Source organism: Zingiber officinale, chromosome 6A, assembly GCF_018446385.1.
Source record: "Zingiber officinale cultivar Zhangliang chromosome 6A, Zo_v1.1, whole genome shotgun sequence".
Lineage (NCBI taxonomy): Eukaryota > Viridiplantae > Streptophyta > Magnoliopsida > Zingiberales > Zingiberaceae > Zingiber > Zingiber officinale.
Genome location: NC_055997.1, coordinates 84,749,317 through 84,774,875, shown reverse-complemented (window position 1 = coordinate 84,774,875; position 25,559 = coordinate 84,749,317). Strand labels below are relative to the sequence as shown.

Here is a 25,559-nt window from a genome sequence, read left to right as displayed (position 1 = left end):
TAGAAGATCAAGAGGTTTTTCTAAAAGGTATAACTAGTAATTTTTCTTTCCGCATCATACTAGTTATTTTTGGAAATAATACTAAATACAAGAGTCATACGATTCTAGAGTTTCGAATTTGTTTTCGATATAGTGTTCTTTTGTTTTTCTTTTCCTTGTGATTTGATTGTTCTTTTCGGTTAACCTAAAGTTATTTTAGGAAATTAAATATTAGCTTTCTATAAAAGGTTTTGTCTAGTCGGTGGTGGTTGCTCCCATATCCAAGAAGGTCATGTGCCTCGCCACGTCAGTACTGGGAACCGATTATGGAAATTAATATTTAATGGAATTAATAACTTAAGGTGACTTGGGTCGAACGTGTTAAGTTCCGCAGGAGATCCAAGTCAAAACCTAAAAGAACAAATAGATTAAGTTTTGGATCAAACGTGTTAAGTTCCGCAGGCGATCCAAAATTTAATTTAAAAGAACACATGGTAGCTAGGAAAAGGTTCAGACCTTTGTACAAAATTTTTGTACAATGGAACCTCTAGGCTTTCCGAGTAGCAACCAACACTTAGACACAAGGTTAAAACAACACAGGACCTAACTTAACTTGTTGATCACACCAAAACAACCTTGGGATTCCAACAATCTCCCCCTTTTTGATGTGATCAACCCAAGTTAAGTTAGGGTCAAAAATAGATATGAAATTAAACAATTTTCAATTTTCAATTTTCAATTTTCAATTTTTTAATAACATGCAACAAGATAGAAAAATTAAATTTCAAAAATTCTAATTTTCAATTTTTCTACCTCCCCCTAGACTTTCAATTTTTCTACCTCCCCCTAGACTTATACCTTTTTTTCTCCCCCTTTGATTACATAAAAAATTGGGGTTGCAAGAAAAGTCTAAAGGTTGACACTTAGAAACTTATAAAAATCTATCTCAATGATTTTCAGAAAAAAATATTTCCAGGTCAAGGAAAATTTTCTAAGTCAAAAATAACTTGTGAAAAAATTTCTTAGTTTTCGCTATAAAAAAAAAACTTTCTGAGTCCAAAACTTTATGCAAGAAAAAACTTTAAGAAAATTGATAACATTTAAAAAAAATCCTATGCATTTATTTATTTTATTCTAATGTTTTTATCATAAAATTTTAAATTCCCATTTTAATTTATCATCATTTCCTAACTTTAAAGCTAGAGAATTTGAACGTGTAGAAATTTGTATAAATTGTAACATGTCATTTTTTATTGTATTTTGAATTCCTAATTTGCAAAGATATTTCGATAATATAAATTTGATAAAGTTTTTCGACAATACTTCTGATTTGCAAACTTCATTCGATAAAATATTTTGTAATTTCCAAAAGTCTTTCGACAAAATTTCTAACTTGCAAAATTCTTTTGTCAAAATATTTTCTAACTTACAAAATTCTTTTGTCAAAATATTTTCTAACTTGCAAAATTATTTTATCAAAATATTTTGTAATTCGTAAGAATCTTTTAAGATAATTTGTAAACCGAAACACTCTTTCGATAATTCAATTTTTAAATCACAAAAATCTTCAGACAACTTTTCAATTGATTGCGCCAATTGTTCAGAAGGTCATACCTGACTTACCTTTTTGGCAGTTGATTCTCCCCCTATCGAGTTACTTTCTTCCGAAGTCTCTCCCTCTTCAACGATGCTCGTTTGGGATGAGCTTTCTGTGGCTTTGAGATGGAATTCGGCTGTTGGGGCTATTGCAGTACTTACTCGGTTTCGGACTCTTCAGATGGTGGATCGGTGTTAGATTCGTCCTCAACTTCAGCTGGTTCATCGTGGAGCTTCAAGAACTTTTCCCAAAGTTCTTTTGCGCTTTTGTATTCGCCGATTCTATCGAGATCTTCATTTGGTATTACGGTTAGAAGATGAAATTCTGCCCGCCCGTTTGCCATCGATTCATTACGTTGTTTGTTGGTCCAGAGGCGTAAATCGATTTCTTCTCCATTCGCGTTCTTCGGTTCTTCATAATCAAATTTCATTATTAAAAAAAATACCAGAATCAGAATTTAGATATACCTCCATTTGTTTCTTCCATGAAGAAAACTCCCCCTCGAATGCTGGTGGATATTCACTAGCTCCGGCCATCGTTTTGTTGCTTCAGACGGCGATTAGTCCTTCTGAGGCGTCTCGACTCTGATACCACATGTAAGACCGCCGGCTAGGAGAGGGTTGTTGGATAGTCCTGTAAACACAAAAAACAAACAACAACCTTCCTCAAACTCTTTAAGCTAACACTTGTATATATAAAGTAAGCTGATAAATTAAAAGCATAAAGAAAAAGCGAGGCACGAGGATTTACTTGGTTACAACTGATGTTGTTGTTAATCCAAGGAAGATTAAGCTCACTAAAAACTCTTTCAGGCGGAGAAGCCTCGTACAATGTTGAAGCGCAGAAACAGAATCTTAACTACAACTAAAGCGTACAAGTGTTTGGAAATGAAATGCTCGTGATTGTTGAAAAGCTTCTGGACCAAGGCTATATTTATAGCCTTGGTCGGGGCGCCCCAAAGGGTTCCGGGCGCCCTGGGGGGATAAACTTTATCCCCTAACGATCAGATCGAGTTAAAACTTGATCCTGGTCAAAAGGCTGGTACGGGCGGCCGGAAGGGTTCCGGGCGCCCCGGAGGGGTCCGGGTGCCCCGGTCGGCTCCGGGCGCCCGGACCACGAAAATCAACTCTGGTTGACTTTTTCATCAGGGACCTCTGCTCCGTTTCAGTCCCGCCTCGATCCGAGTCTTCCGCTCCGGATCCACTTACTTGGGTGATCTCTGCCATCCGGAATAGGGCTCACCCGAACCCAACTTCCGATCTTCTCGAGCAGGCTTCCGCTTCGACTTCTCGTCCCTCGGAGTCGTCGCATGATTCCTTCTCGTCCGCAGTCTTCGTCCCTCAGTCGCACCAAGCCCGTCGGCTCTCTCCCGTGCCGACCTTCTCGCTAGCTGCGTCTCTTACTCCCGGAGTAATCTTCCGTTCCGGCTTCTCGTCTCTCGGAACCAGCGCACGCTTCCTTCTTGTCCACCGGGGTACTCTTCCGCGGCACCTCGTCCCTTGGATGCACCGAGCCCGTCGGCTCTCTCCTCATGCCGTCCTTCTCGCTAGCCGCGTCTTCCGCTCGAGTACCTGTGCTCCTAAGCTCCTGCACACTTAGACATAAGGTTAAAACAACACAGGACCTAACTTAACTTGTTGATCACACCAAAACAATCTTGGGATTCCAACATCATCATGGTCTCGGCTACGGGAAAGAAAAAAAATCAGTTAGACTCAAAGAAAATGAGAGAAGGTTATTTCTTACAAGGACCGTTCGGAAGTCGCGTTCGGATCGGACTTAACCCGAACAGATACATCATCCCCTCGGGTAGCAGCTTATGGATGTCCAGCTTCAGCCCGGCCAGCAGATTGATCGCGTGTAGAAAGGCGGGTTCGGTCCGGTACCTTTTTAGGTCGGGAGGAGTCGACAACAAAGTTTGCCATTGGGTTCGGAAGGATGGCAGATCGAGAAAACTCAAAAAGAAGAAATGCTCTTTCCAATGCTTGTTGGAAGTAGGCATTTTATCGAAGAAGACCAAGCCGATCCACGATTGAAACAGCAAGTACCGATCTCAGATTGCTTGGGGTAATAGAAGTAGTGAAAGATGTGTGGCTTGAGAGGAGTGTCGTGCACCTGGAAAAGCACAACGACGCCGCACAGCAGCCTAAAGGAATTAGGCATGAGCTGGCCGAGCGGAATGCGAAAATAATTGCAAACTTCTAAGATGAAGGGGTGGATCAGAAACCTAAGGCCACCTACAAACTGGTCGCGGAAGAAGGTAACGGTGCCGGTCGGCGGGTCATGAGGCCGGTCGGATGACTCGGCCAAAGTTATTTTATGGTCATCAGGGACGTCATAAGCATTGATCAGTCTGAGGGCATCTTCCGCGAAGCAAAGGGAAAATAGAAAAGGCAACGGAGAAGATGAACGAAATAGTGTCTGCGAAGCACAGACACCACCGAAATGCGAAGAAAACGCGCGAAGAAAATAAAAAAGGGATGAGTAGAGAGTTCTTACAGAAAAAAGGATGGTTGGAGAAGAGAGCGAATGACCGGAATGTCGAGAATTGGTTCGCCGGAGAACGAAGCAGGAACCTTCAAGAGCACGGGCGTGATAGAGCGGAAACGGCGGAAGGAAAGGGAGCGACCCTATAAAGATAGGGCTCAAGCGGTAGGAACCGTCCGATCCAGGGCACGAGATCCGAGGGGTGCATCCGGCTATCGAATTCAAAGCGTCAGGGGTCACATCGAGCCTGACAGCTCGAGCGGACGGTGACGGCTACCTAGCCACGTGGCACCGCCCCATAGGGTGCAGTTAATGACCACCATTACGCAAGCGTGGGCGCATGCTCGGCCTTAATGACCAGGATTTGTATGAATCCCGAGGAAATTTGAGGGATGTCAGTATCGACTGATGCCGAGTCGGCAAGACAGACAACTCTAAGGCCAATATTCGCCAAGCGTCGGCGGGTGACATGCCGAGCGAACATCACCAGTGACAGAGCAAAGCGGTTGTGGTGTCACCAGCCCAGTGGTCCAGTCAGTCGGACTTAGCCTCCTTCGACTATACTTGAGGGGGAGGTATGTGATCCGGTAGTAAAAGGGGGGTCCCGTACAGACAGAGGTTAATGACAAGTGGAGGTCAAGGTCGAGACGATCGACGTGAAAGGTGAGCCGAGCGGGAGGCCACCTTGCCGATCTGCCGTGGCAGAAGGCCAAGTCGGCAAGAAGATAACTCGACTAAGGGTCGAGTTTCCGACGCTCAGGAATCCACATATGACAGCTGATTGGGCCGATCGACCGCTCAGTATAGCCGAGGCGCAGTCCCGCTCGGCCCGACCGATTTGGCCGAGGCGCGGTCCCGCTCGGCCCGACCGATTTGGCCGAGGCGCGGTCCCGCTCGGCCCGAACAGTATGGCCGAGCGTCTCTCCCGCTCGGTCCTAGAAAAGACAGAAGGTGCAGAAGAGTACAAAGGGGGCAGTCAGATTTATCCTTAGCGAGATATGTGTCGTCGACAGACAACATGGTCGGCGGCCGGACCAGACAGAGAATCGTACGGTGAAAGTTTACACTGTCATGTCAGAGATATGCTCGGACGCTTGCGGCATGGTGTCAGTCGTGCTTTTTTGACACATCCACTCTGAGGTATGTTTTGGGAAGCGCACACGCGTCAAGGAGCGTGCACGCGCCTCCTCGGGGGTCTATATAAGGACCCCCAGATTTTGACGGAGGTATTCAATCAAATATACTGTAGCTATAGTTCTCCTTATCTTGCTTCAGCTTTCTTCTCGCCTGACTTGACCGAGGAGCCCCTTCTCGGGGGTCTATATAAGGAACCCCTTCTCGGCTTGGCTTTATTGCAGGTTCACCGGAGGTCCACCTCATCCCAGCGTCTACGCGGAGCCAGCAGAGAGTGTCACGTCCCCAGCTTTCATCACTCATAGTTCGGACAGGATCAAAAGGAATGATACTTGCCTCTACTCTTCTCCGCTACTCACGTTTGTGACCTAGCTAGAGACTCACGTGGATGAGACCAAGTAAGCAGCAGATAAATGAATGATGAGGTTGTCAAAAATGGAGAATGGAGGTTGGTCAAAAATGGAGAATGGAGATTGGAAATAGAAGGTATGAGGAAGAGGAGAAATTCCAAGAAGAAATCGTGGCAGCAAGGGAATGATGAGGACGTTGGTTGTTCTGAGTCTCAGCTCTAATTTTGTGAAGAAAAGAGAGGCAGGGAAGGAGAGTTTGTAAGTCGCGAGGGGAGAATTTTTGTATCCACTCAGACCAATTCATTTACCTACTGTTGACTTGGTCTCATCCATGTGGGTCTCTCAGCTGGGTCACGGACGCGAGTCGCGGAGAAGAGCAGAGGTAATTGTATCATTCCTCTTTTCTAAAAGCTAGACCCAGTAATTCCCTGGAAACTCCATTACACTGGCATATATTTTCACGAAGACCGGGACCTTTTCTTCCAAGTCAATCCTCACCAAGTCAAAAATCCCCCTTCTGTTTTTTTTCAAAGAAGAAACATCAGAATCTGCGCGTCTTCCTAACGCAGCAGACGCGCTCTTCCAATTTTCTGCCGCTGCGTTCCAAATGTTTGACAAAATCCAGCTTGACTTCCTTCCCTTCGCTTCTCCTATAAATGTACGCAAATGACAGGCATGGAGAGTAATCTCTAGCTGGTGCACGTCCATTAATTAATTAGATGGCTTCCATATCCCTCGACGCGGCCATTCGCTCCCTCGACAGAGACGGCGATGGCAAGATCTCCGCCGCCGAGCTCGCCCTCTGCATGGTAAGCCTCATGGCCGTGGAGCTGCCGCAGGAAGAGGCGGCGGCCCTCGTGGCCCTAGCGGACGGCGACGGCGATGGGCTCCTGGAAGTGGAGGAGCTGGCGAGCGTGCTGCAGGCGGGGGGCGAGGAGGAGGCGGAGCGGGATTTGCTGGCGGCGTTCGAGACGTACGAGAGCGACGGTGAAGGGTGCATCACGCCGGTGAGCCTGAGGAGGACGCTGAGCATGCTGGGACGTCGAAGGAGGTGCACGAGTGCAAGGAGATGATTTGTAGGTTTGATCTCGATGGCAACGGAGTGTTGAGCTTTGAGGAGTTTAAAATTATGATGATGGTGTAGGTTTGTGGTGGTTATTAATTATTGATATATTTATTTTTTTGATGTTAGTTGGGCAGTCTTGTTCTAATTCGTTTATTGATAAATTTAAAAGTACAGTTTGTGCATACTTAAAATATTAAAATTCGGTGGAGACAATTATCGATTAAATTATTGATTTATGGACGATTAGCTCTAACTGAGTAGCATTTAGTCATGATTCTTGAGGCAAGACACTTTCTTAGTTCCAACTTTAGAAAATTATTAACAGATAAATTTATTTTAATAAATTTTGAATATAATTATGATAAAAAGTGATTATATTCAAATTATCTGAAGATAGGTAAATCATAAAGTCAATTTATAGTTGACTAAAGGATGAAAAATTTGTTTTCCCAAAAGCATGTGATGGTTGGGAAGTAATTCCTTACCTCATTATAATAAGTTTGTCATCCTCTAATTAATTGGACATCTCGTGAGAACATAAGCAGTCGATATAAGAATACAGGACTGATACGTCGCCTACTACGAGCGTATCCTAATTTATATTGATGATCAATGAAAAACTTTTATAAGATCAAATTGGTTAGAATTAATTAACATAAATTGGATACTCGAATGATGTAAAGGAAAGTAAATTATAAGGTTAACTTATAACTGACCGTAAAATTAATAAAGTGGCGGAAGATATTTTTTTCTAAGGATATGCGTGTGCTGAGAATTAATTCCTTTTCTTATTGTAATAAGCTATCATCCTCTAACTCATTCAACAGATATAAACGGTCAACATAAAAATATTGAACTAATGGATCTATTACTCATGCTTTTTAATTTATCTTGATAATTAATAAAAAAACTTTCACAAGACTAAATGTTCCCTCCGAAAATTAGTTGACATAAGTTTGGCACTAGAGGCAAACTAAAAAAAAAATCCTTTATGATAAATTGGATATATAGTTCACATATTTACGTTTTTTTTCTTTCTTCCTTAGTATTATTCAGCTACTGTAATTTTACGACTCTTCGAATCCAGCGTGTTAAATAAGTACCCAATTTTACTAAATTTTCCTCTTAATTAGTAATTTACCTATAAAAAAAATACTGATTTAAATAAAAATTAAATTTTCTAAGGTTATGAGGGGGTGGTGTTAGTAGCGACTGCGGCGGCCGGAGAGGAGGTGGACGAAGAGGAGTTGGTTCCAGGTATCCGGCAAGCCAGGGAGGCACCAGTGGATGCAGTCGGCAAACTCAGCTGGCTTCGCCTGCTGCTCCAGCGTCAGCAGCGCCCCCTGCCGCACCGTGAACACAGACGTGTGCGCGTCCTTGCGCCGCTCCGACATGGCCGTGATGTCGACGAAGGTGACCGGCACTCGGAGCGCCGGCGAGGCCAGCGCCTTCTTCGCCAAAGCAAAGATGTTCATGTCGGTGTCCACGGAGACGCCGGTCATGTCGGTGATCGGAAGCCTCTCCCCGGCGCACTTGATCCCCGCCCGGTTGCCCCAGTCCGAGCTCCTGCACCAAATAAAAATGGCAACTTGGCATCAAAGTTCAAAGCTACAGAGCAGCGTGGTTTGGAAGCATTCGATCACGTCAGAAAACTACAACAGAATTTGGCTTCTTTAAACCCTAAAGGAAGCTTATTTGTCGCTGTCGATCAATAATTGAAGATTGTGGGCTTCTTCTAATAAAAGGGGTTAAAGTTTCTGTTTTTTTTTTATAAATTGGAACAGACCTTCATAATCAATGGAGAGGAAACCAAGAAAAAAGCAATGGCAAGATGCCCTACAATATTAAACTAAAAAGAGGAAATAAAATATAAAAAAAAATAGAGGAGCAGCGGTGGAAAGTCAGTGGAAGCAGGTCTGCAAGACTGTTGCAATCATGTCTACTGGATTTTAGTTCATTCAAGTGTTGAAACGTGGAAGGCATGAAATGATGCTCATGGTAATTCCCGTGATTGTAGATGAGGCAATTTTATAAGAAAGCAGGAAGCAAATTGATCCCAAAAGCAGCATGAAACTGAAAACCAAGATGCAAGTAAGCGACAAGCCAAAAAGCCAAAATTTACGAAGCTTGGTGAAAATTGTGTGAGAAGAAATCAAAGCACAAGAGCTGGAGGGGATTTGCTTACTTGCTGTGGGTAGGAGACATGCTCATGAAGAAGACGGACGTCTTCGTCGGGTCGACGTTAAGATCCAGCCAATTCGTCAGCGTCCTCAGAACTCTGTCATACGCTTGATATCTCACAATCATTTCGTGCTCCATCCAATTCTGTGCCCCCGGACGCCTGCTTCGTCAAACCAAATCGATCAGGAAAAGGTTGAATTCAGCATTCATGGCGTCGGCGGGGAATTGGGGTATTAGTAGGACTCACAAGACTCGCGTCTCGAAGGTGTTCATCCACCAGATGTAGGTGTTGAAGACCAGGACATCGGCCCCCTTCCAGTGGACGGCGTGCTTCTCGATGGCGTCGGGGTTGATGATCCGCTCTGCGATGTTGTGGATGTTGGGGTCGTCGGAGTTCGACTCCACCAGGAACGGCGCCCAGTAGAACTCGATGGAGGCGCCGTGTTCCTAAATTTGCTCCGGCGTTCACCGACACGAGCTGATTGATGCGCCAATCGATTCAAATCCGGGGAGAAGATGGTACCTTGATTGTGAAGATGATTCGGGAGCCGTCGACCCGGCGATCCCTCGCCTCCGGGGGCACCACGGTCTGCATCAGGCAGACAAAGGACTCCCACTGATTCCGATTCATGGAGTCGCCGATGAACACCATCCTCTTTCCCTTTAGCCACTCCAGCATCGTCCTCGCGTCGAATCTAGCAAACCCAAATCGAACATTTCGAAGGATTTCGAAAAAAAAAATAAATGAGGCGATAAAATTCGATGCGGGCTAGGGTTTCGAGTGCCGACTTGGGCAAGGAGCACCCGGCGGGCTGCCACCGCCACTTCTGGTACATCGACTCCGGGCGGCCGTTCCGCGAGCAGGACATCTGCTGCGACAGGTACTGGCACTGCTCCTCCCAGTACATCGGGAAATCCACGTCGTCGAAAACCCACTCGCCGCGCGCGAGGTCGCACTTCTCCAACCCGGTCACGTTCGCGGCGGCGATTTCCGGCGTCTCCGGCGGAAGTCGGGAGATGGACCCTCCGGGGAAGGCCACAGGGGCATCTTCTTGCGGTTGGTAAGTCGACAGCGAACTCTCTGCCATGGCCCTGAGTTCCTCGCGATAAATAATCAGGGCGAGAAGGAAGATGGCGAGGACGAGGGCGTAGATGGAAAAGTTGTTTCCTTTCCTGGCGTACGAACCGACCTGCTTTCCCACCGCCAGCGTGACATCCGACGGCGGCCCCAACGGCGATTTCCGGCGAGGGAGGTGCATGGCGAGAGAGAGGAGGAAGTGGATCGGGAGGCGAAAGAGTAAAGAAACTCCTTTCGCTCTTCCTCTGCTTTGTGCTGGTAAAATAAAGGCTACGTGAGCTTTCAATTTGGCTTCAAAATTGTCGACGTGTGGGCATTTTATTGGTCAGTTTCTCTTGTGCATGACATTCTTTTGACTTTTGACTCATTTCAAAGCTTAGTTTTCAAAACCACTGAAAAAAAAGCAAATAAAAATAAAATAAAATAAAATAATAATAATAGATTCTTAAAGAAAATTATATATATATATATATATATATATATATATATATTTTTTTTTTTTTATAATCTGTATTATCAGAGAAATACAGACGATAAATAATGAATTGTTGTTATTATTTAAGTTGTATTATTATCTAATAAATAAAAGTTACATTAATAGTAGTGCATAATTTATCATTTAAGGCTCATTATTAATGAATTACTTTAGCGTTCTAAATTCTAATTGATATATTTGTTGGAATTTAATGTGGCCTTTCTATTCTTTAACTTTCTCTTCTTAAAAACATCAAACTATCATCTTATAATTATTTTAATAAAATACAAAAATTAGTGCTTAATGATTGACTGCCGATTCGGTTCTATCCTTAACAAACGCATTAATTTCCGTGGAAAGCGGGGAATTGTCAGGAGACAAATTGCATATCTCAGTGCACACCACTCTACTATGTCTTAAAAACAGGACAAATTTGTTTATTTATGTATTTAATATTTATTTATTTAAATTTATTTATTTTTATTTTTATCCCCAGTGCGTAGTACAGATGGGGAGTGCATGATTCTATGGCTGAAAGGTCCAGGGGTCGCGGTCGGTATCTGTATTTACTTCCCTCTATATCCATAGGACAGTCGACTTTAGAGGGTCACTGGTGTGACAGTTTCATAATTTTTTTTAAAAAAAAGGACAAACTCATTAATTATTTAGTTAATATATAAAATATTTATTTTCTTAAGTTGTCCCGCGAGTAAGCTTACCAAGCTCCACTGTTTTTTTAATAAATCACATCACTCCCCGAAGGTCCAAAAGTCTGACCTTTTCCCTCCAAATGGCTTCCTCCTCCACCGCCACTGCTTCCGCCTCCTCCTCCGCCGACGACACCGACCGCCACCACGGACTCGTCCCGTCGCCTCCTCCACCGACTCCGTCCAATCACTCTCTCTCCAACTCTTTCCCCTCGGACGCCGACGCCTCTTTCTCCCGCCTTCTCCACCAGCTTCTCGTGCCGCCGGCCCTCTCCCAACCCTCGCTCCCTCGTAGGAGGAGCCTGATCGAACCGTATCCTCCGGTCGTACCCTTCGATCATGCTCCAGAAAGTGGCCTCCTCCTCTCCGCCGCATCCGATTTCGGGTTTTTCCATCTCTCTGGTCATGGCGTCGATGGTGATCTCGCCGCCTCCGCCCTAGACGAATCAGAGTCCCTCTTCTGTTCCCACTCGATCTCCGTCAACAATATGGCATCTGTCGGCTTTCACAACGAGGATTTCGATGACGGCGATGGGGATAGCATCGACCGCAGCGGGCGAGATCGTGTTTTGGTGTTGGATGCGAGTGGAAACGGGGAGGGAGAAGTGTTATCTTCTCTTCCGGCTTTGCGAGAGTTTGGCGAATGCTTGCAGAAGTTGGGATTTGCAGTCGTAGAGATGCTGTCCTCCATGGAAGAGGGGTTTTGCGGAAACCCTTTTCAGAAGGAGATCTACAAGCCCAGGTGTTTGTTGTGGGTCACTTCGCATGGAAAGGATACAAATACTGCTAGATTTGGTCCTCAGATGGCGAAGAGCAAGTGCTATCCGTATGTTGTGGGACTTCAGTATGAAATGAGATGGTGGAGGAAACCGTACCGTGCCATTGGTGATTCAGGGGAGCTGATCACCATCACTCCCGTTCCTGATTCCATCCTTGTCACGCTTGGTGACATTGCACAGGTGAGTTCTTACTTCTTGATCACAAGCAATCACTCTGAAATAGAAAATGTATTTGATTACATTTAGATAGGCACTCCAACAGATCGTCATAGCAAGAAACTCTTTGTCCAACTATATTACTTGAAAAACTATTCATGATTAGAGTGAGTGATATATTTTTTTTTTGTAGTGAAATCGCTATTCATTTGGTAGCTCAGTTGCAGTTCCATTGTCTTGTTTGAGTTTGTCTCCACGTATGAGATGCCCAACAGTCTTAAAGCATGCAGTTTAGATTTATTGTTTGAGAGTAATAAGTTTAGAGGCCATTGTACCATACAACAATAAAAAGATTAGGGTTTGAATCTTAAATGTGACAAATATCTTGGAGGACGACTTTTAAATGTGCATAGTTGTGCTTCAATTTACTCAATAGATGAACCAAGAGAGAAGACCGTCTACCTCCAAGATTAGTCAGGCCTGAATTACAAAAAAAAAAAAAAAACAATAGGATGAACTTTTCTTGTGGAAGATGAGGCAGTTTAGTCTTGTTAGAAATGGTCAGGTCAGAAGGCAACTATTAGTTAGTCCATTCCAATAATTCTAGTACTATATATAAGTTGCATAGTCTAGATTGCCTTTATTGTCATCTTCAATGATTTTGAATGTCTATCTATAGATCAAGAAACTAAGATGTCTGTTTAGTTCAAACTCAAATAATTGGCAAACTCAAAAGATTCAGTTAAACCTATAAAAATGCAAATATTCATGGATCAATTTTCCTAATATCTATGTAACAACTTGGTGCTTTGGTTTGAAGTTGTTGAGAAAGATCTTGGGTTTGAAATCCCTTTCACTCAAATGTGAGGGCTTTTGGGTTTTGATAGCTATCTTTTTAAATAAAAAGGAAACAATTTAATCCGTGGCAGGTCTGGAGCAATGGCAAATTCAAGAAGGTGAGGAGTAGGCCTCAACCAACTTCTGTGCCGTATGATGGCGGTGACGATTCCAGTTGCATATCTTTGACATTGCTCCTGACTTTGCAACTCGACTGCATCATCTCTCCACTCATGCCATCCTCAGAGGAGTGTAGTTTTGATGATGATGGCGGGGATAATGTCGGCGACAATGGTAGAAGAAAGTTCCATGGCTTCTGCTTGGAAGAGTATGCTTGGAGAGTGTACAATGAACGCCTCCCCGTTAAAGAGCCACTGCTGAGGTACCGGATTTGATTCAATACCATCCCAATCTTTCTTCATCGTCTGCAAAATGTTTATGTCGTGGCATTTATGTAGTTGTCAGGTTGTTTGGAATGTTTCAAATGTTAAAAATTCACTTGTTGCTTGGCTTGTCACAATTTTCAAACATTTGAGTAAATTATTTTGTGGGTTTCTCTGAAATACTGTGAGGGGAAAAAGTTGGGGAATGCCAGTTTTAGTATTCAAGATGACTTTGTTCTTGTTGCTGTTGTTCTATCTGATGTGGAACTTGGTAGGGAACTTGTTTTATGTGATGCTCTGCTTCGTGCATCTTCGGTTCAAGGACTAATAACCATCATGGCAGTCTGTTACTTGTTCCCTCGCCCTAAATTAATCCTCTTCCTCTGCTGCTTCTGGCCGCCCCGACTGCGGTTGCATCCTGTCGAGAATGCCACCAACAACACTGGAGGAGTTTGAGGATGTGGCGATCGAGGCCTTGAAGCTGCTGTCAGTCAAGATCGGGGAGGTCCGTGTTCCCATCATGTGCCATTGCTGGGTTGAGAATCCCTGGTGGTTCTCAGCTACATTCTCTGCGCTCGCCAATCGCCTCAAGGCACCATGTTTTGGGGTCATCTTTGTTCTCGGCCACGATTGGTATGTCACTTGTATGCAAACCCCGTCATTTAAAATAAAACTAGAAGATTATAAGAAGAAAATGTCAAAAGATTTCGACTTTCAGTGAGCAAATTGCAGATCCAGGTAGATTTTGGGAGTTGGACTAGATTAAAATTTGTGTAGGAAGGAATTTAAATTTTTTATATCTATCAAATAGAATCTTGAGTACTCGATTCTGGAATTAGTTCTTCAGACTAATTCATTAAACAGATGTTTATGAAGTTGAGTTGTGTAATTATGATGCAGTAGGCATGTGATCTTCCGAGAGTGTGTGGCCCAACAATGTGGTTGGACACTTGCTTCATTCCAGCATTCTCGTGCCCTACCACTGATGGTAATTCATAAAACTTTGTATTGTTTTGTTATTGTTGGAGTGATTAACTTGTATTTGCGGTGGGATTAATTGGAGCAGGAGGATTAGCCACAAGACTCATCATCAGAACCAATGGAACGTAGACAAGGATGAATCATGGTAGCCGGTTAGTAATTGTCACTGTGCCTCTTCATTCTGTATAACTACAGCAAATTAAATGTCTTTTTATTTATTTATAGTTATTTTCTTGGGTTATGAATAAATCTTAAAAATTCAGTTCTGGTAAATGGAGTGTGGTTTAGGACTTGGTATGGGGGGAGTAGCGGGTGATTGATAAGTTGATGTGTGTGAGTGAGAAGCAGCCAAGAAGGAGAAAAGATCATAGTGAAAAAGAACATTATTGATTTTTTTGGTTCATGGAGGCTAAACGCAAGTATAATGCTCAATTATTGAGGCTTTTAATTTGTTCTAATCTGCCTTGCATTCGTGTAGGAATGAAGTTATTTGCGAGGGAGACTGACAACAATTGACAGAGACTATGGATGGATCAACAACGTCCACCATCTCTTCCCCTCCAAATTCAGCAATACCATCTCGTTGGAGATGCAAGTATAATCTCTTCAGAAAATTTTCCCTCTTGTTATTGCTGTGTGCATAAATTATAATACTATTGATAGTGATAGCACAATAAAATCAACTTCATCTAGAGCCAGCACTCATTGCCATTTTGACCATTCCGGGCTCAGACCAATGCTGCCAAACCTGTCCTTGGCAGGTACTACAGAGAACCACAGTTGCCAGGGCCCCTTCCACTTCACCTCATTGGTCCTATTTAGAAGCCTGAGAGTTGACCGCTATGTGAGAGTATTGAGGGCGACCCTCAGCTACATTGAATTGGTAGAAGCTTCAAGCTTTAGAAGAACCACTGAATTATTGGTCCAAGCATAAAACCTCAGATCAATTCATCCAATTCCACCTACTGGAATCTGTTTTACAAGTATTATTACTCTCGAATGACATAAATTAGCGGGTGGGTTTCCCTTGTTACTTGCAAACTTCACTGATTCATCTTCTTTATAAATAAAAAAGAAATGCCTTTCCTACTGAATTCATCTTTCTTTTCTATATACAAAAGAAAAATAAATTATCATTTCACTCAACTCCAACCTCTGAGTTGAGTGAAATGATGCTTTGATTCTTTGTCATGATTTTGCCAATAAGATTCTCAAACGCACCAACTCCAACCTCAAATTGGCAAAAAGAAATGAGAGATTGTTTGGAATCCAAAAACCCCCCAGATGATAAGATATGGCTTTTATTATTATTATTATTATTATTTAGTTTCCAAGCTAACTGCTATAAAAATGTTTCTATTCTTACTGGATTTGTGTTTCCTTTTTTTATTGGAGCAATTTAAGCATCTAACAAGGTGAAAGATGGCACTCAGCTGTGCCCCGGGTTATACAGCAGTATGGTAGGCTATCCATGTAGTCTTTTAAGTATTTATGGTTCGATTTTTAGTTATAGTGCACTGTAAAATATTTTTTGGGATGATAAATTTGAAATGTTGGATTGTTGAGTCGCTCACTACAAATACTTCTGAATTTATTGTGATGGTCGATGAAAAATTTGTGTAGAATCGAATTTTCGTAGAATGATAAATCTAAAATGTTGGCCGTTGAGTGACGTTACATTTGCACTTTCAAATTTATATTGATGGCTGACCAATAATTTTCATCGAGTTAGGTCTATCATTTGTAGAATAATTAGTTGGAAGAGCTAAATACGATTATAAAAAAAAATCAAAGTGAAAGATGCCTCTCAATCACGCTGATTTATAAACACACACCAGGTGTCGACAATAGCAGCCTTCGTTTTCAATTTCATTAAATGATCTCAATTATATGACTTTCCTTTCAGAAAATTTCATTACATAAGTTAGCCATTTTAATAGCTAAGGGTGAAGCGATGAAAAAACGAAAATACTCAAAAAATATTTTTGATGACTTTAAATTCTAAAAGAGTATTGGAAAAAGCAGTCGAAAACAGACTTAAGTTAGGATAAAAGTGTTATTTCTCAAATTCCAGAGTGGGAAATTGAAAATTAAATAAAATGTGAAATGCACAGGAAGAAAACGAGCACATTATAGCTTGATAATTAAAAAGGGCAAAGGTGGGGACTTCGTCGTTGACGTGGCCTATTTTGAACGCTTTAAAATAAAAGCACGGTTTCCTTTTGTTGTCACGCCGACACTTGTAATGGGAATCGTTGAATTATTGAATTATTATAAATAATTGATAAATAACTTTAAGACAAATGTTCTCTTTATTTTATTCTATAAAGAAGATAATGATAATAATAAATACATATTTTATTTAATTTTGTCTGATTTAAGATGAAAACAAGATAGAATTATATATATATCGTAAACATGTACGATCCAGATTTTTTGTTTTAGAATTTTTATTTTTTATTTTTTTTGTAGCAGAAGATTTGATTTTGCCCAAATTGGGAAAAAAAACCAGCAATATTTACTGCATTATTTTTAACGCCCAAAGTCAAAATCCAGTAGCTCGCAGTCTTCTTTAATCCCAAGTGTTCGCCGTCGCTTTCCCCGCACCAGGACGCGACCTAACTCCTCCTCGCCTTCTCAAAATCCATTTTTTTTTTCTCTCTCTCTCTCTTCGATTTAATCCCCTTGATGTGGAAGCCGATCGAGCCTGGCGGTGATTAGGGTTGGATCCGGCCGCCGGATGGGGAACCACCGCCGGTCGCCGACTTTCCTCGCTCTGGACGACGTCCCCGGCCACCCCCACTCCGATCACTCCGCCTTTTCTAACCACCATCATTTCGGCGGGGGCGGCGGAGGCTTCGGCTTCGGCCGTGGAGTTAACCACAAGTGGATGACCGTCATCGGCAGCGACGCGAAGTCGGGCGGAGCGATCGAGGACAAGTACGTGATCGGCCGCGTCCTCGGCCGCGGGGAGTCCGGCGTCACCTACCTCTGCGTGGATCGCGACACCAAGGAGCGGTTCGCCTGCAAGACCATCCAGAAGCGCAAGCTGCGGACGATGGTGGACGTGGAGGACGTCCGGAGGGAGGTCGCCGTAATGCGGCACTTGCCCAGGAGCCCCTGCATCGTCGGCCTACGGGAGGTGCGCGAGGACGACCGCGCAGTGCATCTGGTGATGGATCTCTGCGAGGGCGGGGAGCTCTTCGATCGGATTGTGGCGAGGCGATATTATTCGGAGCGTGCGGCGGCTTCCGTCATCAGGACGATCGTTGAGGTTGTGCAGCTGTGCCACAAGCATGGTGTGATGCACCGCGATCTCAAGCCGGAGAACTTTTTGTTTGTTGACGACAAGGAGAACTCTCCGCTCAAAGCCATCGACTTTGGGCTGTCTATATTTTTCAAACCGGGTTAGTCTATCTCTCCATTTAATCCCTGTGCGTCTAGCAAATTACCCAGTAAATCTTGGTCATCCAGTTCCCGTTTCCTACTTCTGTAGACGCTATCATCATTGCATCGAGCTGTTAACCAACTTTTTGGATCCATGTCAGTGCTAAAATGCTTCACGAAAGTCAAACCTGGTTCACATGCTCGTATCAAGAAATTTCTGTTGTTGGATTGAATTGGATGATTTTAAGTTCACAAAGATTTTTTTTTTCTAGTGTTAAATGTCTTGTAGATTGGCATACTAGAACTGCCTTATTGGATTAACATCATAGCATGAGGAAAGATGGCTAATTTTCAATGTAGAAAGATAGAGGTCATTGTAGATTACTGTTTAGGCTTAACTCTCAATGTTTTGTTAACTCTTCCTATCATGTGATATAAGTTTCATGAGCATGAACAAATATTTATCTTCTGTCTTTTGTTTTTCAAGTTTATAAGGAGTATATAACTTCGGACCACTGGATATAGAACACACACCGATTGGTGGGAAGTGAATCTATCAGCTCCTCTTTCCCGTTCAGCATATTTCAAAAGTGTCACATCTTTCCACATTTTCTTGATTGTTTGGTGTTTCTTGATGAATTATTGCCTTCATAGTTGCATAATCAGCCCTGTTTAGGATTCTGTATGTTGGGGATCTCATCCTTTTGCAGCTTCTGAAGTGCTTGAATTTATGTTTGCTGCTTCTTCCTTCCAAGATTGGTTGCGATGTTATGATGGTTTTATATGAGATTTTTAAATGGGCATTTTGTTAAAGGCTCTTGAGATAGCTTCATTTTGATGAACCACATTGAGGAAGTGAACTTCTACCCTCCAAAATTATAGTTGGTGAGGTGGGTATATATATATATATATATATATACATGAATTTGATATCATGGGCAGCATCCCTGTGCGATGCGCGTGGGCGCTTCTCTGCATGTAACTTGTAAGCGATATCAAGGATAATCCTAAGTGGGCAGTAAGGAAATGTAAGAGTGCAAAAAAACATAAAGAATGAGGCACACCATGCAGACTTTGGCTAAACTATGCTTGGAAGCTAAGTTTACTGTATTAAAATTTATGTGTTCTTTTTGCTGGTGTGTAATTGATCTCTGCGTGTTTGGTGTAATTATTGTGACTGTAAACTCCAAATGCAGAATACATAAATGTTCTATTGTGTTATGAAGTGATCAGTCCTGATTATTACTAGGAACTATAATTTGTAGACCTTACCAAATAATCCATTAAACTGAAAGTTATTAATTGTTTGTGATAATTATGAAAGCTTGTTTTGTTTTTATGCATCAAGAACCACGTACATTCTTTTAAAATATATATATTTCATGAAACTTTTTTTAAATTTTCTTTCTCTTTTTCAGGAGAAAGGTTTTCTGAGATCGTTGGAAGCCCATATTACATGGCTCCTGAAGTTCTAAAGCGAAATTATGGACCAGAAATTGATATTTGGAGTGCTGGAGTGATTCTTTATATCCTACTTTGTGGAGTTCCTCCATTTTGGGCTGGTAAGCAGGAACAAATGAAACAAGAAATTTGATGACTGCTAACTTCTTCTAATCTTGCAATTTTGTGATTTACTGTTTTTTTTGAGCAAATTTTCACCTTGTTAGTTCTGTTTATAGATTTTCTGAAAAGTCTAATTTATATAAATTTTAGAAACCCAACAAGGGGTTGCACAAGACATTCTTCGAGGAGTTATAGATTTTGAGCGCGAACCATGGCCAAATGTTTCAGAAAGAGCCAAGGATTTAGTTCGACAGATGATGGAACCTGATCCCCAGCTACGTTTAACTGCAAAACAAGTCCTCGGTATGATATACCTCATCCCTTGTTATTGAAGGGATTGCTGATATTTGTTCGACTATCCTTCCAAAATCATGATGACAATTTGTCATATTCTTTTTCTGTTTATATCCTCTGCTCATAGGAATTAATTAGTTTTTTTTTTCCCTTGGTAGTCTGACATATTGTTGTCTAAATTCAGAGCATCCCTGGCTTCAAGATGCTAAGAAAATTCCAGATGTACCTCTTGGTGATGTTATCAAGTCGAGGCTTGAGCACTTCTCAAGTATGAACAGATTCAAAAGGAGAGCTTTAAGGGTTTGTTGCAGAATATTCATGCAGTCAAATATTCCCAGTAGTATATATAACCTTAGTATATCTTAATTATGGCTGACAATTGATTAGGTTATTGCTGATAACTTGTCCATTGACGAAGTTGAAGATGTTAAGGAGATGTTTAAGATAATCGACATTGACAGTGACAGTGTTGTTTCCCATGATGAACTCAAAGCTGGGCTTGCTAAGTTTGGTTCACACTTTGCGGATTCCCAAATACAGACGCTTATTGAATCTGTAAGTATATTCCACACATGCAGTTGAATTCTGTGTTCTATGTTCATGAATTAAACCGAAATGAACCAAGTAGGCAGGGACATTGTTAAAAACTTGAGTTTGATTTTATTGGTAGTAGTTCCTGGCACATATGTTTTGGCTTAAATTTAATGAACTAAGCAGAAACGTTTAGAGATCAGGTAAGTGTAGGGAATCCTCCTAGGAGAGATTAATAAGTATCTATGAGTTTGCTCTATTACAATTTTGGACCTGCTTTCAAATTCACCCGGATCAGCCAGATTAGCTAAACTCTCTCTCTTCTGGTCTTCACGCCAGTGCAGATAATGGAAGAACTTTTTTTTTTGTATTATCAAAAAATCATTTGAATTAAATATTTGTTTTCCTGCTGTCTGTGTATGTTGAATCAGTCTGCCAGTTCAAGAAAAATGCTTGAAATTAATAAAAGTATATAAAATACAGTATAGGGACACGCAGTGCCACGTCCAAAACTGTGACATGAGCTTCTTTTCATAATAGTCCCCCGGAAGCAGTTCCTACATTTCATTTGCTGTATGGTTTGATTATTTAAAAGAAAAAAGCTGTGAAGATAATAATCTATACTTTTCAGTTTTCTTTTCCTGGATACTGATAACTTAAAAAATTAGGACAGTAGTGAAATAGAAGAGTACCACGTTTTTCCTAATGCTTCTTGTCTGAAGGTTGAAGACATTGTTAAAGTTCCTATTCTCTGCCTTTTTTTGAATCATAGCACAAGTATGCATCAGATAGATCTCAGTTCACCCTTTTATGCTTAATATACTAATCATATTGATACAGCAACGCTCATTGGAATTGGAAAATGAGGGGAATCTTGTTCATTTGACTCACTGAAACCTTAGTGTTTCAAAGTTCCATGACCAGTTTCTTCTTACCGAAAGTTCTTGATGAGCACCAAGCCTTAGATTCAATCCGTTAATTTTAGGAGAAATTGGATTTAATGGTTAGATCTCATCATACTAATGTACTCTGCTTGTTGCTTGTAACTGTTATGTTGAGCCAGTGTTCTGGTGGGTCTTACTGTCATGTATATCTACTCTATGTACTCAGTGATTTTCTTGATCTCAAGATGCTCCTATGTACCTTAATCTCCAAATAGATGGATTCATTTTGTTTGCTTGATTGTCTTCTTGCTTAACGGACAACAACATGTTGCAGAATCTGATCATTCAAATGTACCAATCAGGTCGATGCCGACGGAAAGGGTACCCTTGGTTTTGCAGATTTTGTAGCTATTTTTCTTCACTTGCAAAGAGTATTAAATGATGAGCGTCTCAGAAAGGCCTTTTCCTATTTTGACAAAGATGGCAATGGCTTTATTGAACTCGAGGAACTTCACGAGGCCCTAGCAGAAGATGGAACTTATGGTAACAAGGAAGTGGCAAATGCCATTTTGCAAGAAGTCGATACCGATGAGGTAACCATCTCTCGCTTCTCTTATTATAAATATTTCACCTCGTTCCTTACTAAAACAGAGAACCTTTGCGCATAGGATGGCCGAATAGGTTACAATGAGTTCGTGGCAATGATGAAGACTGTAACAGATTGGAGGAACGCTCTGCGACAATATTCAAAATGAGGAGGTAACAACATTCCCGTGTTGGATGCATATCTTAATTATTTTTAGTGGGCTCGGTTCATCTTGGGGGATCTGCTCACTCTGTAAGTAGTTCTTCCGCTACCATGGTAGTAGGCCATTTGCTTGCTTTGTGGCAAACTTTGCTGTATCAGCTGCACAAAAAAAAAAAAATGCTGTAGATTATGGGGTTTGTTCAATAAGCCAAACGAAGATGCTACATGCTGTTTTTCTTAATAATGTTAGAAAAAAAAGATACCGTGTTTTCTTTGTGGTTGTTTCATCTTGGTTGAGACACAATATTTTGGAATTTCTTAGAAAATATTTGTGATGGGCCATCTAAATTTAGTTCTGTTGAATAATATCCTGTTAATTTCAGTACTTATTTCTCATAATTATGTTTTGTTAGACGTTTGGTGCTCATCCATATATTAAACCGTGATACTTGCAGTCAAAAAGCAGAAAGATGAAATGAATAATTTTAATTGTTGTGTTTATGAATAAGTTAAAGTGTAGGAAGAACTTTACGTGCAATTTTGGTCTTCCTCTTTCTTTCCTTCCACGTGGAATTACGTTTTGATTAAAGAAGAACAATTAACAAAAGAAAAAGGAACAATGAATTGAATCTTTTAGGACAAAAGTCAAAAGAGCGATTTTATTTTTTTAAAATGGATTTTGGTTTTTTTTTTTATTAAAAATGCATCCTACTTCGTATAAAATTATACAACTATTCAGTATTATTTCTATTATTATTTTATTTATATATTCCGTTTAAATTTTGAATCGGATGTATTGTAGCGGTAATGATTCTGTAATGGTTATAAGTATAGTAGTTATGATTTTGGTAATGATTTTGTGATGATTATAATTATATTAGTTATGGTTTTATAACTATTATAATTATAATAATAATTTTGTGAGGTGTCTCGGAGTGAAACGAAGGTGTTTATATAAATATAAATGAATGAATATTTAGATAGAGTTAGAGGATACTTAGGAGGTATTTTTGTGATTTAGGAGGTGAAGAAGAGGTGAAGACATTGACTTCCGAAGTTGTTTTTTCAAATAGAGAAGTTCTCTGTTCACTGTCAAAATCAAGATTGGAGGTGCCTTCAACGTGATGGAAGGCGCCTTCAATACGTTATGGAGAGCGCCTTTAGAGTCGTTTAAGGTACCTTTAAATGTTTTGGCAGGATTTCTACTATCTTAACGGAAGGCGCCTTCAACGTGTATTGAGGCGCCTTTGAGTGGATTTTGATGGGCGCCTTAGCTGGTCTAAGGGGTCGAAGAGGTAGGTTTTTAATGAATTTAGACTTAAATTGATTTTAATTATAGTTAATTAAGATAAGTTTTGTGTTTAATTTTAATTTTAATTTAGTTTTAAGTTTTAATTTAATATAAGTTTTAATTTAATTTTAAGTAAATTTAAATTTAAAGATTAATTTGAATTTGAATTTGAGTTTTAAGTTGAAGTTTAATTTTAATTTTAATTTGATTTTTAATGTTTGAGTTGAAGTTTAATTTTAATTTTAAGTTTAATTTAAATGGAATGCTAGTTTGATTTTTAATTAGATTAACTTTGAATATGAAGTTAATTTTAGTTAAGTTAGTTTTAGGTTAAATTTAAATTCTATTGATTTAATCATCTCACCCTATCTAAATTTTTAGATAAATGTATTTTGTCATTTTGTGGACGACAATTTATCAAAAGGCGCACGTGGAAATCTAAATTTACCAAAAGGCGTATACTACTTTGGTATTTACCAAAGACCGCACTTTTTTAAATACATTTCCTATTTTACCCTCCTGATAATTTGACTTTTTCTACTGTTTTTCTTTTCTTCACTATATTTCTCTCTCTTCTCTCTCTTCTCTGTTGGCAGAAGATAGGAATAATATTAGTCAATTTTTAATCACATTTTAATACATTTGAAGAAGCCAAAATAAATAATGGACACCATATTTAGACTCCTTGCAATTTTAGAAATCCACAGGAACTGAAATGGGTGCAATCAGAGCTTTCTAGGTCGATCAATGAGTTTCGGTCAAAACCCACTAATGGACCTAGAGAGCTCCGATTGCACTCATTTCAGTTTCTATGGATTTCTAAAATTGTAAGGAGTTCAAATATGATGTACATTATTTATTTTGATTTTTTATAGATGTTAACAAGCAAAATCAAAGAATCGGCATAAAAGCCCACATTGGGCCTGATATGGAATCATATCAGGCCCAACGTGGGCCTGATATCATTCCATTTCAGGCCCACGTTGGGCCTGATTTGAGTCCATATTAGACCCAATGTGGACTTTTTTGCCGATTCTTTAATTTTACTTGTTAACATCTATAAAAAGTCAAAATAAATAATGTACATCATATTTGAACTCCTTGCAATTTTAGAAATCCATAGAAACTAAAATGGGTGCAATCGGAGCTCTCTAGGTCCATCAGTGGGTTTTGATCGAAACACACTGATCGACTTAGAAAGCTCTGATTGCACTCATTTCAGTTCCTGTGGATTTCTAAAATTGCAAGGAGTCCAAATATGATGTCCATTATTTTTTTTGGCATTCCTAATGGTGGACCAGAGGTTTTGAAAAACCCTAAATCTCTTTTTTTTTTTTTCCTTTTTTTTTGTTTAGGCCTGATATGAAGAGATATCATGCCCACGTTGGGCTTGATATCTCTTCATATCAGGTCCAATGTGGGCCTGATATCTCCCCATATCAGGCCCAATGTGGGCCTGATATGGGAGATATCAGGTTTAGTAACAACAAAAAATAAAAAAAAATAAAAAATAAAGAGATATTTAGGGTTTTCAAAACCTCTGGTCCACCATTAGGAGTGCCAAAAATAATAATGGACACAATATTTTAACTCCTTGTAATTTTAGAAATTCATAGAAACTGAAATGGATGCAATCGAAGCTTTCTAGGTCGATCAGTGGGTTTCGGTCAAAACCCACTGATGGACTGAGAGCTCCGTTACACTCATTCGTTTCATGAATTCTAAAATAAGGAGCCAATATGGTGTCCATTATTATTTTTGGTAATCTTAGGTTTTGAAAAACCCTAAATCTCTCTTTCTTTTTTTTTCATTTTTTTTTGTTTAGGCCTGATATGAAGAGATATCATGCCCACGTTGGGCCTGATATCTCTTCATATCAGGCCCAATGTGGGCCTGATATGGGAGATATCAGGCCTAGTAACAACAAAAAATAAAAAAAAAGAATAAAGAGAGATTTAGGGTTTTCAAAACCTCTTGTTCACCACTAGGAGTGCTAAAAATAATAATGGACACCATATTTTAACTTCTTGCAATTTTAGAAATTCATAGAAACTGAAATGGGTGCAATCGGAGCTTTCTAGGTCGATCAGTGGGTTTCGATCAAAATCCACTAATGGACCTAGAGAGCTCCGATTGCACCCATTTCAGTTTCTATGGATTTTTAAAATTGCAAGTAGTTCAAATATGATGTCCATTATTTATTTTGGCTTTTTATAGATGTTAACAAGTAAAATTAAAGAATCGGCAAAAAAGCCCACATTGGCCTGATATGGACTCAAATCAAGCCCAACGTAGGCCTGATATGGAATGATATCAGGCCCACGTTGGGCCTGATATGGAATGATATCAGACCCACGTTGGTTCCATATCAGGCCCAACGTGGACTTTTATGCCGATTCTTTGATTTTGCTTGTTAACATCTATAAAAAGCCAAAATAAATAATGTACACCATATTTGAACTCCTTGCAATTTTAGAAATCCATATAAACTGAAATGAGTGCAATCGGAGCTCTCTAAGTCCATCAGTGGGTTTTGACCGAAACCCACTGATCGACCTAGAAAGCTCCAATTACACCCATTTTAGTTCTTGTGGATTTCTAAAATTGTAAGGAGTCCAAATATGGTGTCCATTATTTATTTGACTTCTTCAAATGTATTAAAATGTGATTA

The 25,559-nt window shown here is 40.5% G+C and overlaps 3 protein-coding genes and 1 pseudogene across 4 annotated transcripts; 3 read left to right on the top strand and 1 right to left on the bottom strand.

Moving 5' to 3' along the window:
- Positions 1-6,167: 6,167 nt before the first annotated feature.
- Positions 6,168-6,795, top strand: LOC121994147 (annotated as a pseudogene).
- Positions 6,796-7,704: 909 nt separating this feature from the next.
- Positions 7,705-10,158, bottom strand: LOC121996770 (protein trichome birefringence-like 28). The gene is made up of 5 exons (XM_042550863.1): positions 9,584-10,158; positions 9,318-9,489; positions 9,042-9,241; positions 8,799-8,954; positions 7,705-8,179 (listed from the first exon to the last, which is right to left on the bottom strand). Exons 1-5 carry the CDS (start codon positions 10,051-10,053, stop codon positions 7,816-7,818), a joined length of 1,362 nt encoding a protein of 453 aa, XP_042406797.1. The 5' UTR covers positions 10,054-10,158; the 3' UTR covers positions 7,705-7,815.
- Positions 10,159-11,125: 967 nt separating this feature from the next.
- On the top strand, positions 11,126-13,420 carry LOC121996769 (gibberellin 2-beta-dioxygenase 1-like). Its single transcript, XM_042550862.1, has 2 exons — positions 11,126-12,013; positions 12,919-13,420. The coding sequence occupies exons 1-2, from the start codon at positions 11,138-11,140 to the stop codon at positions 13,219-13,221; spliced, it is 1,179 nt and encodes a 392-aa protein (XP_042406796.1). The 5' UTR covers positions 11,126-11,137; the 3' UTR covers positions 13,222-13,420.
- Positions 13,421-16,797: 3,377 nt separating this feature from the next.
- LOC121996768 (calcium-dependent protein kinase 3-like) lies at positions 16,798-21,871 on the top strand. 2 transcript variants are annotated; one of them, XM_042550860.1, is made up of 7 exons: positions 16,801-17,597; positions 18,996-19,139; positions 19,291-19,443; positions 19,619-19,734; positions 19,822-19,989; positions 21,212-21,442; positions 21,518-21,871. In XM_042550860.1, exons 1-7 carry the CDS (start codon positions 16,931-16,933, stop codon positions 21,602-21,604), a joined length of 1,566 nt encoding a protein of 521 aa, XP_042406794.1. In that variant the 5' UTR covers positions 16,801-16,930; the 3' UTR covers positions 21,605-21,871. The 2 variants fall into 2 exon arrangements, with proteins under 2 accessions (XP_042406795.1, XP_042406794.1); XM_042550861.1 differs by lacking the exon at positions 21,518-21,871 and having other exon boundaries at positions 16,798-17,597; positions 21,184-21,430.
- The last annotated feature ends 3,688 nt before the right edge of the window (positions 21,872-25,559 follow it).